Source organism: Nomascus leucogenys, chromosome 11 (genome assembly GCF_006542625.1).
Source record: "Nomascus leucogenys isolate Asia chromosome 11, Asia_NLE_v1, whole genome shotgun sequence".
NCBI lineage: Eukaryota > Metazoa > Chordata > Mammalia > Primates > Hylobatidae > Nomascus > Nomascus leucogenys.
This window is the reverse complement of record NC_044391.1, coordinates 106,354,002-106,368,215: the sequence shown is the minus strand read 5'-3', so window position 1 is coordinate 106,368,215 and position 14,214 is coordinate 106,354,002. Positions and strand designations below refer to the sequence as shown.

The following is a 14,214-nucleotide window of genomic DNA, read 5'->3' as shown; positions in this document are numbered from 1 at the left end:
ACATTAAAAAAAAAATTAAAACAACCAAGCAGACAAACACTTCAGTAGATTGAAGACAGGCTGTGCTCATCTGTTGTGTTGCTATAAAGAAAAACCTGAGGCTGGGTAATTTATAAAGAAAAAAGGTTTAATTGGCTTACAGTTCTGCAGGGTGTACAAGCATGGTACCAGCATCTGCTCAGCTTCTGGTGAGGTCTCAGAGCTTTTACCCATGGTTGAAGGTGAAGCAGGAATAGGCACATCATATGGCAAGAGAGCAAGAGAGAGAAGCGTAGAGGTCCCAAACTTTTTTTTTTTTTTTTTTTGAGATGGAATCCCACTCTGTTGCCCAGGCTGGAGTGCAGTGGCGTGATGTTGGCTCACCACAACCTCCGCCTCCTGGGTTCAAGTGATTCTCCTGTCTCAGCAACCCGAGTAGCTGGGACTACAAGCGCACGCCACCATGCCGGCTAATTTTTGTATTTTTAGTAGAGACGAGGTTTCACTATGTTGGGCAGGCTGATCTCGAACTCCTGACCTCGTGATCTGCCTGCCTCAGCCTCCCAAAGTGCTGGGATTACAGGCATGAGCCCCAAACTCTTTTAAACAAGCTGATCTCTCATCAACTGAGTGAAAACTCTCTTATCACCAAGGGGATGGTACTAAACTGTTCCTGAGGGATCAGTATCCATGACCCAGTAACCTCCCACCAGGCTCCCACCTCAGACACTGAGGATCACATTTCAACATGAGATTTGGAGGGGACACACATCCAAACCATATCACAGGCTCTATAATTTACCGAAGGAAAGCCGCGGGCCTTGAGAACTTCTGTCTCCGCAAACAGTTATGTCCTTCTCTCAGCGGTTTCTTACTTTATGGACTCGGGATGTTCCTTTCAGAGTTCTTTCAGTGGCACTCCTACAGCTTTTTTTGTTTGTTTCTTTTTAAACAGTTTTTCAGTCTATGGAGGTTGTCAGCTTTAAATGAGCAAGATGGAGAGGGTAAAAATTGCCAGAAAAAAATAATTGGGAAGAGTATTGGGTTACAGGCAGAACAGAGTGCTGGTCTCCCGCTTGGTGGCAGGCAATGGCCCAGTGTCATTCAAAGGCATTCTTTTGAAGGAGTCATTCTTTTGTTGACCTTGGCAGAGACCAAACACTTTCCTGAAATAATCTTTCTTTTTTGTGGCTCTAGCCAGTTACTGTTTCAATGTGAAAGTAAAAGCTTGAACTGGAGAGGTGAGGAACAGTGGGGAGAAAATAATGGAGACCCCTAAAGAGAATCAGCAAGTCCTTGTCCAAATAGAAATAAATTTCCTATTATTTTTCTCTGCCTTTCAGGCAACCTTCACTGTGTTTTCATCATTGTGCTTCCCGAGGGGGCTTATTGTTTTGTTAGAAGTCACTTGATAGACACACAGCAAAGGCTATTTGCATTTGGAGGTCCCTAAATTATTCTTTGGTTTGCTAAAGATAGATGCATGTCTGTCATTCACATCTGTAGTTTTAGTTTGTAAAGGTCTCAATTTCAACAGGAAGTTCTTTTCCTTAAGTGATTTCCCTAGATTCTGATTTGAGAATTAAGTTACTTCAAGAAAGAGATGAGGTTCATGATCTAGGAGACCTGGATTCAGGTCTCAACCTTAGCTACATTTATAAAATGGTCTGGTTATAACTTTAATTTATTCACAATTTAAAATTAATTGTAAACATTAAATTAAACATTTTTACTTTATAAAACTTACAAAATAGTGTTTAATCTCAACGACGTTATACAGTTTGTCCACTTGGTGGCATCCAAATATTGAGGCACCATTTGCTTTAAACCTGTAATTCACCTTTTAACACTTCAGGGCTTTAGACAATTATGTATTACTATTTTAAATTATAATCATGAAGACTATATAGAAAAATGTAAAATTGTGATATAAAAATGTGTAGAATATAAATGTACATGTATTTGCTATTATACAGTATATAATCGTGTATAGAGTGATGATCATTATCTAGAGTATGTATGAGTACAGATACAAATGGAAAGGAAATAAGCAAAAATGAAAATGTTAGTTTTTCTCCAAAATTTCTTAAGTGATTTTTTTGCTTTTGTTTTGTTTTATTCCCCAGCTTAGGTTAAGTTAGTTTTCTCAAACATTTCTAAATCATTTTTGGTTTTGTTTTTATTTTTTCCAGCTTTATTGAGGTGTATGTAATTTCTACACATAAAATTCATGCATTTTAAGGGGAGAGTTTGGTGAATTTTGGTAGTTGTTTACAGTTGTGTAACCATTGCCACAATCAAAATATAGTTCTATCACCCTAAAAAGTATTCTCATACCCCTTTCCCATAAATCGTTTTTTCTTCCCCTTGGCCACAGGCAACCAGTGACCTACTTTCTGTCATCGTTTTATGATTTTTTTAGAATTTCATATGGATGAAATCATGTAGTGGTATATAGTCTTCTGTGGCTGGCTTTACTTTGCATAATGTTTTTGAGAGCCATTCCTATTGTTGCATGCATTAATATTTTGTTCCTTTTTATTGACTTGTATTCCACATTGTGGGTAAACCACAATTTGTTTATCCATTATCAGTTGATGGACATTTAGTTTGTTTCCACTTTGGGCCTACACAAATCTTTTCTTTTTTTTTTTTTTTGAGACGGAGTCTCGCTCTGTTGCCCAGGCTGGAGTGCAGTGGCGCAATCTCGGCTCACTGCAAGCTCCGCCTCCCGGGTTCACGCCATTCTCCTGCCTCAGCCTCTCCGAGTAGCTGGGACTATAGGCGCCCGCCACCACGTCCGGCTAATTTTTTTTTTTTTTTGTATTTTTAGTAGAGACGGGATTTCACCGTGGTCTCGATCTCCTGACCTCGTGATCCGCCCGCCTCGGCCTCCCGAAGTGCTGGGATTACAAGCGTGAGCCACCGCGCCTGGCCCACACATCTTTGTAGACATAATTTTTCCTTTTTCTTGGGTAAATACCTGAGAATGGTATTGCTGGGTTGTAATAAGTGTATGCTTGACTCTTAAATGCTTTTTAAAATTTATTAATAAAAAATCAGTGATTTAAAAGACACTAATTTTTGCCAAGCAGATCAGAACAGATGGAAAAAATACGGTAGATTGAGTTTAAATAAGCTGTCATTAGAATGCTTGTAATACAGCCTATCTAGAAGGCAACTAGACAATCACTTATAGAGGCTTAAAATTACTCATACCTTTTGACTTAGTTTTTCTGTTCTTAGGAATTTACCACAGAGAAATAATCACATAAATACACAAAGATTTGTATACAGTAATGCTCACTAAAGCTTTTAGATTATCGTAAAATATTGGAAACAACTCAAATATTTAGCCTTGGGAAATTAATTATGTAAAAACAATAATCTCAAAGAACTAACTCCATTCAGGTATTACAACTTCCATTTTTAAAGAAAGTTGAAGAACTCGGAAAATTGCTTACATATAGTATTAAGAAGAAAACAGCCAGATAGAAAATTTTACAAGTGTGTGCGTGTGTTCTTATACGTATTTGCATAAGGAAAAAACTATAAGGCGATGTAACAAATTTTCAGTAGTGGTTGTATTTGGGTGGTAGGTAATCTAGACTCTTGATTTGAAAAAAAAATTATCTTTTCCTAATATCTGAGTCATTAAATTTACCCCCCCCCCCAAAAAAAGGGATGCCTTTGGGAGGCCAGTGTGGAAAGGATGCAGTCTGTTAGAGAAATGGGCTCGGGACTGGAGGTCAGGAGAGACAGAGGTCTCAGCCTTAGCTACGGGGACCTTAACAAATCACCTTTGGGGCTTTATTTTATGTATTGGTAAAAGAAAGGGTTCAACAAAATTAGTTGGTTTCAAATCATGTTCTGAGACCTCACAGGCTACAGTGGTTGGGTGCCTAGTTATTTGTCCTTGCAACAACTCAAGCAAGGTTTTGGGGTGTAATGCCTGTTTTGGGGTTTAGTGATTAGAATCCCACGGAAACCCTAGGACTTTTACTGTGTTTTCTTTTTTAAATGAGTTCCACTGTTTGCAATCCTATGATTTCTTGGTGCTGCTTTGTAATAGACAAACGCTAGAGATCAAGGTAGAGAAAAGGACAGATCAACCAAGGATTAACTCAGAATCTTATCTGCATTTGCCATTTATTCTCTTACCAAATTTGTAATTTAATGAGGCCTATTTATTTTGCCTTTCATTTTCATTTGAGGTCTTGTGCCTATCTTTTCTTTTTGTGCTTCCCCACTTTCCTCTTTTTTTCTCTTTCTTTTTCTTTTTCTTTTTTCTTTTCTTTTTTTTTTTTTTTTTGAGATGGAGTTTCGCTCTTGTTGCTCAGGCTGGAGTGCAATGACATGACCTCGGCTCACTGCAACCTCCACCTCTCGGGTTCAGTCAGTTCTCCTGCCTCAGCCTCTGGAGTAGCTGGCATTTCAGGCATGCGTCACCACACTCAGCTAATTTTTGTAGTTTTAGTAGAGATGGTGTTTCACCATGTTGGCCAGGCTGGTCTTGAACTCCTGACATCAGGTGATCCACCCGCCTCTACCTCCCAAAGTGCTGGGATTACAGCCGCGAGCCACTGCACCCGGCCTCTTTGTTTTAAATACAGTTGTTAGTGTGTGGTCATTTAGCAGAACAAAATTGATGGATTAACTTGAAGGAAAGTTTCCACAAAAATTCAATATGTTAATTACATTAAATATACATGCATTTATTAGAAATCTGTAGTTATGGAAAGCTAGAGCAATTGTCTTGATCTGGAGCCATGGTCCTCAAACTTCACTATGCATCAAAATTGCTTTTTGGTGGGCTTCTTAAAGCGTAGTTAGCAAGGCCCCACTCATTACTTTCCGATTAATTAAATCTGGGGTGGGGCCCAAGAATTTGTATCTCTAACAAACATGCTTCGGTGATGTTGATGCTGTGTTCTGGGGACCACACTTTGAGAACCATTGATACACAGAGAACAAGGGTAAGAAAGGAGATAATTTTTGCTAGTTTTGATTTTTTTACACCTGACATGCAAACGCTACCTATAATCTTTTTTTTTTGGAGACAGAGTCTTGCTTCTTCACCCAGGCTGGAGTACAATGGCGCAATCTTGGCTTGCTGCAACCTCTGCCTCCTGGATTCAAGCAATTCTCCTGCCTCAGCCTCCCAAGTAACTGGGATTACAGGCACATGCCAGCACACCCGGCTAATTTTTGTGTTTTTAGTAGGGACGTTGTTTCACCATGTTGACCAGTCTGATCTCAAACTCCTGACCCCAAGTGATCCACCTGCCTCTGCCTCCCAAAGTGCTGGGATTACAGGTGTGAGCTACCGCACCTGGCTGCTATAGTCTTAAAGATATTTTTATAAATCAGTTATGAAAGGCATGGTTAAAATACATACACATATGGTTGCACAACCTTGTGAATATTCTGAAAAACACTAAACTATACACTTTAAAGTGGTGACTTTTGTGATATGCAAAGTCTGTCTCTGTCTTAAAAAATACATGTAAAATTTTTGTATTCCCTTTTCCCATTTGTAACCATATTCCAATTATTCAGCCTATTCTCACTCCCACTGCTCAAATGTTTGCTTTAAAACAACAACAACAACGAAAGAAGAAGATGAAGAACATTTATTTAGTTTCTACTTCTTATAGGAAAGGAGGGAGAAAAGGGAATTTCCAATGGTTAATGTTCCAATCAGCACTTTTGGAACCAATTACGGGTGGGAAGGGAGTGTAGAAGGTTAACATACCTAAAACGCAATTTGGGACTTAGCTGCACATTTCTCTACAAAGTTAACACTGTATCCTGGTGAGTTGACTGTGGAAGTTCATTAGCTTTGTGCATTTTAATGTTCGTATTCTATGAAGCCTCCCAGACTACTGCAGTGCAATGGATATAGCAGTGCAATGCAGAACTACTTGGCCAAACCAGATTGCATTGGCTAAACTAGGGAGGGGAGCATCCTGTAAAATGCTATATATTTATTTGCACATGCATGTGGCTAGCAGCCTACCTGTTTCTGAACTAAGAACTCCTGTTCTCATGTGCATGTTTCTGGCATGACGCTGGATGTGTGTGCTGTTATTCAAAGACCAAGAGACTACCGACTCTCTCTCTCTCTACCTTCCCCAGCTAGAATGGGCACAGGGAATTATCCAGCTGGGAGTCTCAACTCTGGAACCTAATGCTCCGTTTTTGTCTCTATAATGAACCCTGGTCCTGTTCCTGTGGCTGTGCTGGGCTGTGTTAGCCACTTTTAACAATTCTAATTCTGCCTAAAGACCTTGGTCTATTTGTTCTTTTGGAGTTGTGGCTTTTAAAAAACCTTAGTGGTTTTATTTGTCTTTCTCTTCATTTTATCTTCTTCACTTTGTAATTTATTTTTACCTGCTGCGAACATTTATATGAACATGTTTCAAAAGAGCAGAGTGACCTGCCTTACATAGGAGGCATACGCACATGTCTAAATTGAGCTTCCTTTTTACTTGCTAGACAATTTCTGTGGGTCACCTTCTTGAAGCCTGTTAATGTGCAGTTATTCTGTCTGTCCTTTGCAAAGCTTTTATGATGGACACAGCTTTCTGTTTATCAGGGTTAGAGAGAGAGAGAGACAGATTCCTTGATGTCTGTGTTCACGCTTTCCGTGAACCGCATGTTGAGTCTCTCTTTAGCCTAGGCAGAGAAAATCTTTTCCTGCCATTATAGCAGAAGAAGAAGGGAAAATAATCACCTCCTTTTCTTCCTTCAGAAACGTGACTCACTTATCTTTTTTATCAAAAATGTCATAGAATACCTCATAGAACTCACAAAAAATGTGAATGGGTCAAGGAAAGAATTCAATTAATAGTATATTTGAATCACTGACTAGTTTCTTTCCTCCCCATTTCCCTTGGCAGCCAATGCTGATGCTGACATACTGACACTTGCCTCTCTTATTGTATAGGTACTGCTGAGTGACTTGAAAACTACCAAGTATACAATAAATACACTTTGAAAACAACTGTACTTATAGACCCAAAGGGGAAATTCTGAATATCTTATAACCAAAGTTGTAAAATAACGGCATCCTTAGTTATAGCTGCAGCAAGAAAGAGATAGGAAATCGAGCAGGGAAAAACCATCTATGATTATGCCCGAATCCAAAATTTTCCAGTGGATATGCTTAGTTTGGCCCTAGGACTGGTCTAGACAAGTGCCTTGGAGAGCTCCCAAAATGCCCATATGCAGTCTGCGAGGTTTTCAGTGTCCCCAGGATAATAGGATTATGCTGATCAGAAATAATTACTGCACACCATTAAGCAGGCTTTCTTTTCATTTCGGTTTTGTTCTCTTCTCTCTTTTTCTCCCCCGTCTTTTCTTTTCAATCTCTGGCCTAAAATGAAATTGCCAGGAACTGCAGCTGTCCCTGATTCAGTGGCAGACAACACTCTCTGCTCTTGGGGCTCCCAGAGGCCATGCCTTAAAATCAGCTTCGGAACTTTTCAAGAATAGTCTTACTAGGCCCCACCTTCAAATATTCCTTTTTTTTTTTTTTTTTTTTTTGAGACAGAGTCTCACTCTGTTGCCCAGGCTAGAGTGCAGTGGCACAATCTTGGCTCACTGCAACCTCTGCCGCCCAGATTCAAGCGATTCTCCTGCCTCAGCCTCCTGAGTAGCTGACACTACAGGCACCCACCACGCCTGGCTAATTTTTGTATTTTTAGTAGAGACAGAGTTTCACTATCTTGGCTGGGCTGGTCCTGAACTCCTGACTTCATGATCCACCTGCCTCGGCCTCCCAAAGTGCTGGGATTACAGGCGTAAGCCACTGCGCCCGGCAAAGATTCTTAACTGAATCTATGGTGAGGCCTGGGCATGACTACTCTTAAAAAATTCAACAGTTAATTTTGAGGTATGATGTGGGCATCTGAACTTTGTAAACTCTTCAAATAAATCTGATGTGTGCTATGATGTTGAGAAGCATCCCCAGGAATGCTGGGAACAGAGGTAGTATCACAAGACAGAGATCTAACTCTAAGATATCCCAGCGCTGTCTATGCCCTGTTACATGGCATAGATTGCACCAGCAGCCCAGCCTGCCTTCCCCTCCACTTGTGCCTCCATGCTCTTGTTCTCTCCTTCCTCTCCCCATCGTCCATTCTTGTTTTCCTTTTAGGTCACCGGCACATTAAATCATCTGTAGACCCTGGGGGAGTCCCCATTCTTCTCTGCTGAGTTTGCTTTCCCTTAAATTGAGGATTGGGCTAACTCTTTGGGTAATTGAGCAAGTAATTGGCATATTGGATACAGTTCATGTTTTTTCAAAGTAGTAGGGTGAGAGGGACCACATGCCTATAACCACTGTTTTCTCTCCATTCCTGAATCCTAATCTTTAACATCATATGGGAAATCATTAATTAAGAAGCTCATTCTTTCCAACACTGCTTACTAATCAAGCATTAAGAAAATATTCTTGTCTCTTTGATTTAAAAAGGAGGCTGAAATTATACAGTATATCTATATTACCATGTGCGCATGATTACATCCAAACCTTACTCATGTTCCCTTGGACACGCCTAACACACCAATGCCAGAGGGGCTCAGTGCCAGATGGGCTTATGTTCATATGTCTTTTTATGGTGAAACTGCTCTGGTATAAGCCCTGGTAGGCTTTCTGTCTAAATAACTAAGATGTACATTTTTGATAAAATGGTTTTATTTTTTAAGAGATGCCAGTACATTATAGAAAACAACTTCTGGTATAGCTGAAGTTTTGGTAACTATAAGTTGTTATGAATTTATTATTTTATGAAAAGTTTGGAATCATTCTGTAAAGTTATTTTTTTAAATAGTACCATAAGGATTCTTATTAAAATTTCATATATAATACATATGGAAAATATTTATATTTTTATGCTATTAAATATTTATATCCAGGAGCATGGGGCTTTTCTGCTTTTATTAAGGTCTTGTTTTATGTTCTTCAATAAAATGGTATAGTTATCTTCTGAAAGGTCTTGTACCTTTCTTGATAAATTCATTTCTAGATACACTTTAACAGCTTTAATGAGGCGTGATTTGCCTTATAGATTGTGCAGCCATCCCCATAAATCAATTTTAAGACTTGTCCACTCCCACAAAAAGTTGCTTCATGCCCATTACCACTAACTCCTACTCACATCCCCAGCCCTAGGCAACCACTGATCTGTCTCTATAGATTTGCATTTTTTGGACATTGGATCTAAATGGCATCATACAATATGTAATGTTTTGCATCTGGCTTCTTTTAGTTAGCATAATGTTTCTGAGGCTCATCTGTATCTGTATTGTAGCATGTATCAACAGTTTGATCCTTTTTATTGCTGAATAATATTCTATTGTATGGCTCTATCAAATTTCTTTATTCATTCAGCAGCTGATGGATGTTTGGATTGTTTCCAGATTTTGCTATTATAAATAATGCTGCCATGAGTATTTGTAGACAAGTTTTCTTTATGGCATATGCTTTCATTTCTCTTGTGTAGATTCCTGGGAGTGAAATTGCTGGGTTGAACAATCAGTTTATGTTTATCTTTTTAAGAAACAACTGTTTTCCAAAGCAATGTGCTGTTTTACACTCTCAGAAGCAATGTGTGAGGCTTCCAGTTTCTCTATATCATCACCAACATTCAGTAGTGATGTCTTTTTATTATAGTCATTCTAGTAAGTCTAACTGCATAACAAATTACCCCAAAACTTAGTGGCTTAAAATCAAACATTATTCCACAATTTCTGTGGGTACAGAATCCAAGTGTCCTAGGTCCTCTGGCTTTCAGATTTCAAACAAAGCTACAATCAAGGTGTTGGCTGTGGCTGTGGTCATCTTGGGTTGATTGGGGGTCGGGGGAGAATCTGCTTTCAAACTCACTCAAACAGTTGTTGGTAGGATTCAGTTCCGTATGGGCTGTTGTACTGAGGGCCTCAGTTCCTCACTGACTGTGGGCTGAAAGCCTCCCTCAGTTCTTTGCCACGTGGGCTTCACCACAGGATGGCTCACAACAGGGCAGCTGGCTTCCATCAGAGTGCCCAATCTGAGAGGGCAAGAAAGTATGAGCAAGACTGAAGCCAGAGTCTTTTTATAACCTAATCTAGAAATGACAGCCCACTACTTAGAGGCTGTCTACCACATTTGTTGTGGTTTTAATTTGCATTTCCTTAATGACTAATGATGTCAAGCATCTTTTCGTGTGCATATTAGCCATTCACATACGGTCCTTGATGAAGTATCTGCTCAAGTTTTTGCCCGTTTAAGAAATTACATTGTTTACGTAATTATTGAGTCATAAGAGTTTGTTACATATTCTGGAAACAAGTTCTTTATTTGATATTTGATGTGTCAATTGTATTTTCTATTGATGTGATAACAAATTACCACAAGCTTAGCAGTTTAAATCATCCGAAATTCTTTTCTTAGAGTTCTGTAGACTAGAAATATTGTAGAGGTCTCCCTGGGCTAAAATCCAGGTGTCAGCTGGTGCACTCTTTTCCGGAGGCTCCAGGGGAGAAACTGTTTCCTGCTTATTTGGGTTGTTGGCAGAACTCAGTACTTTGCATTGTAGGATCAGCGTCCCCATGTTCTTGCTTGCAAACTTGTGACCTTGTAAACTAAAGGCAATCCCAGCTTCTAGAGAACACTGCATTCTTTAGTTCTTGGTCTCCTTTCCTCATATTCAAAGCTGTATCAGTGCCAACAGGTCGAGTCCTTTGCATGTTGCATTTCTCTAACCCTTCTTCCTTCTTGAATCCCCCTCACCACAGTCAGGAAAGATTCTCTGCTTTTAAGGACTCATATGATTAGATTGCACTCACTCAGATAATACCGGGTAATATCCCTATCTCAAGGTCTAATTTTTTTTTTTTTGAAATGGGGTCTCACTCTGTCACCCAGGCTGCAGTGCAGTGGCACGACCTTGGCTCACTCACTGCAACCTCTTGGGCTCAAATGATTCTCCCACTTCAGCCTCCAGAGTAGCTGGGACCACAGGGGTGCGCCACCATGCCCGGCTAATTTTTTGTATTTTTGGTAGAGACAGAGTTTCACCACGTTGCCCAGGTTGGTCTCAACCTCCTGAGCTCAAGCGATCTGCCCACCTTGGCCTCCCAGAGTACTAGAATTACAGGCGTGGGCTACTGCACCCAGCCAAGGTCTTTAATCTTAATCTCACCTATACATCTCTTTACCATGTGAGGTAATACATTCACAGATTCTAAGAATTAAGACATGAACATTTAGGAGGGTGTTATTCTGATTACCACACAAGTATTTTCTCCTAGTTTATGGCTTGTCATTTCATTTTTTTTTTCTTTTTTTTTTTTTTTTAGAGACAGAGTCTCGCTCTGTCACCCTGGCTGGAGTTCAATGGTGCGATATCGGCTCACTGCAACCTCCGCCTCCCAGGTTCTAGCAATTCTCCTGCCTCGGCCTCCCGAGTAGCTGGGATTACAGGTGCACACTACCATGTCCAGCTAATTTTTTGGATTTTAGTAGAGATGGGGTTTCACCACGTTGCCCAGGCTGGTCTCGAACTCCTGAGCTCAGACAATCCACCCGCCTTGGCCTCCCAAAGTGCTAGGATTACAGGTGTGAGCCACTGCACCCAGCTGTCATTTCATTTTCTTATTGATATTCTTTGAAGAACAAAAGTCTTTAATTTTTATGAAATCTGATTTCTTGTTTCTTTTGTACGTCATGCTTTTGGTGTTGTATCTAAGAATACTTTGCCTAACCCCAAGGTCCTGAAAATTTTTTTATATTTTCTTCTAGGAATTTTTATAGTATTAGTTCTTTAATTTAGATTTGTGACCTATTTTCAGTTGATTTTTATATATGGTGCTAGGTAAGGACCTAAGTTTTGTTTTTTGTTTTTTTTGTTTGTTTGATTGTTTTTGGCATGTGGATATCCAATTATCCCATTATGATTTGTTGAAAGACTCTCCTTTTGAGGATTTTTTTCTGGACGATTATTATCTAAAGTGTGTTGTTGCTTTAGGGTCACAGTATGCTTGTGTGTGTCTGTTACCATGTCACTGTGGTCCTCCGCTGAGTGCCCTTAGGGGACTAGAATCTTTCCAATAAATCACATTTGAGATCATATGAGTCAGCGTGCAGTGTAGCCCACACTTGAGAGTGTGAATTTATGTGCACAGTCACTTTGCTCTGGGTGGAAGTAGGTTATAGTTGACTTACTTTCTCTGTGCTTGTTCCTACGGCCCCCCTTTTCATATGTTGCTTGATCTCCCTATTCCTGCTTGGTGCTTACACATCTCAGACCCTTTAGCCAAACCCTTGCCAATAACAGTATTTTGGTTCTCAGTTCTGTTCCCTCTGGTTGTGGAGCCTTTGAATAAAAATGCACACAGCTAGTCAGTGGGATTTAGCTGGAAAAGGTGACCTTCCAACCTCACGTCAACGTCTGACTCCTCAAACAGTAGGTTGGCAGTAAGGCAGGGAAGTTGTTTTCCCATTTCTCACTGAGCAGATTGTGAATATTTCCATATGGATTTTCTATTATTAATGTTGCTCCGATTCTTTGTTTTAAAATTAAAATTCTGAATGTGGAAAAAAGAGACTCTCCTTTCTTCCATTGAATTGTTTGGACACCTGTGTTGAAAATCATTGGCTATAATTGTAAGAATTTATTTGTGAACGCTCAATTCTCTTCCATTGATACGTATGCCTATCCTTGCATCAATATCACACTGTCTCCTTTTCTAGGTATTCTAAAGTTTTTGTTACTATTAGGAATGGAGTTAAGGTTATTTTGAATCTAAAATATTCACTCAATAATAGACACTAGGGTCTCTACTACGGGGAGGGGAGGGAGGATGGAAAAGGTTGAAAAACCAACTTTTGGGTACTATGCTCATTACTGGGGTGACAGGATTATTCATATCCCGAGCCTCAGCATCGTGTGATATACCCATGTAACAAACCTGCACATGTATGCCCTCAATCTAAAATAAAAGCTGAAATAATTTTTAAAAATTAATAAATAAAATATTAACTCAGAACTGTTTTCCTTAGACTCATTAATATTTAATATATTAATATTAATTACAGATTAATATTTAATCTGTAATTAATATTTAATCTATTGATTAATTTAATTTAATCATTAATCTATTATAAAATTGTCTTGGTCTTAGATTAAAAAGAAAATACAACTTTTATGCCTAAACTAGGTAACCTAAAATTGCTTTGAATCTACAAAATTCTATCTTGTAGGACTATGTTGCGAAGATATCAGAGATGTTATTGTACATACGTTTAGTGTACATTAAATGTCTTAATGAATAGCTTTTAGTTTGTGCTTTGAATTTGAACAGGTTATTGTTATTACTGTATATTCACATTCCCTTTGTACAAGTAACATTTCCAAAGCTCTGATCATTCTTATTCCTTTCAGATCAACCTCTAGAATCCCGTAGACTCTGCAACAAGCCAATTCAGAGCTTGCCCAACATGGACACCATTTTTAGTGAGGCCCTCTTGAAGATGCGGAGGCAGCACCCTGGGTGTCTTGCACAGGAGGCTTGTGTCCGTGCAGTGCAGGCTGCTGTGCAGTATCCCTATGAAGTGGGCATCAAGAAGGAGGAGGAGCTGTTTCTCTATCTTTTGCAATCAGGGCAGGCTAGAGCCCTGCAATATGCTTTCTTAGCTGAAAGGAAAGCAAATAAGTGGTCAACTCCCTCCGGAGCATCGTGGAAAACAGCATCAGCACGGCCTGTGTCCTCGGTTGGTGTTGTTGGTAAGAGCATGGGGTAACGAATGGAATCCTCCAAATCTGCTCATGTAATGTGCTACCATTTGCTTAGGGCTACCAGATGCTAGGTTTCACATAAGACACATTACTTGTGTTAGCTAAGCTAATTCTCACACCGCCGCATGAGCTCTCTTCTTTAATATGAGAGGCCTAGAGACACCAGCCTTCTCAACAGTGAGCTAAACACGAGTAGGGTGAAAGTCTAACCCTAGGTCTGACTCCAGACTGGGAATGTTTTATTCTTTTTTTTTGAGACAGAGTCTTGCTCTGTCACCCAGGCAGGAGTGGAGTGGCACAATCTTGGTTCACTGCAACCTCCACCTCCTGGGTTCAAGTGATTCTCTTTCCTCAGTCTCCTGAGTAGCTGTGACTACTGCCACCATGCCCAGATCATTTTTGTATTTTTAGTAGAGACAGGGCTTCGCCATGTTGGTCAGGCTGGTCTCGA

The 14,214-nt window shown here is 39.7% G+C and overlaps 1 protein-coding gene across 2 annotated transcripts in view; it reads left to right on the top strand.

Moving 5' to 3' along the window:
* The window catches only part of EHHADH (enoyl-CoA hydratase and 3-hydroxyacyl CoA dehydrogenase), a 67,909-nt gene that overhangs the window by 39,252 nt on the left and 14,443 nt on the right, over window positions 1–14,214 (top strand). For both annotated transcript variants that reach the window (XM_003256581.2, XM_003256580.2), the window contains exon 6: window positions 13,410–13,751. In XM_003256581.2, coding sequence (XP_003256629.2) covers window positions 13,410–13,751 — 342 coding nt within the window. The remainder of the gene's footprint in view (window positions 1–13,409; window positions 13,752–14,214) is intronic.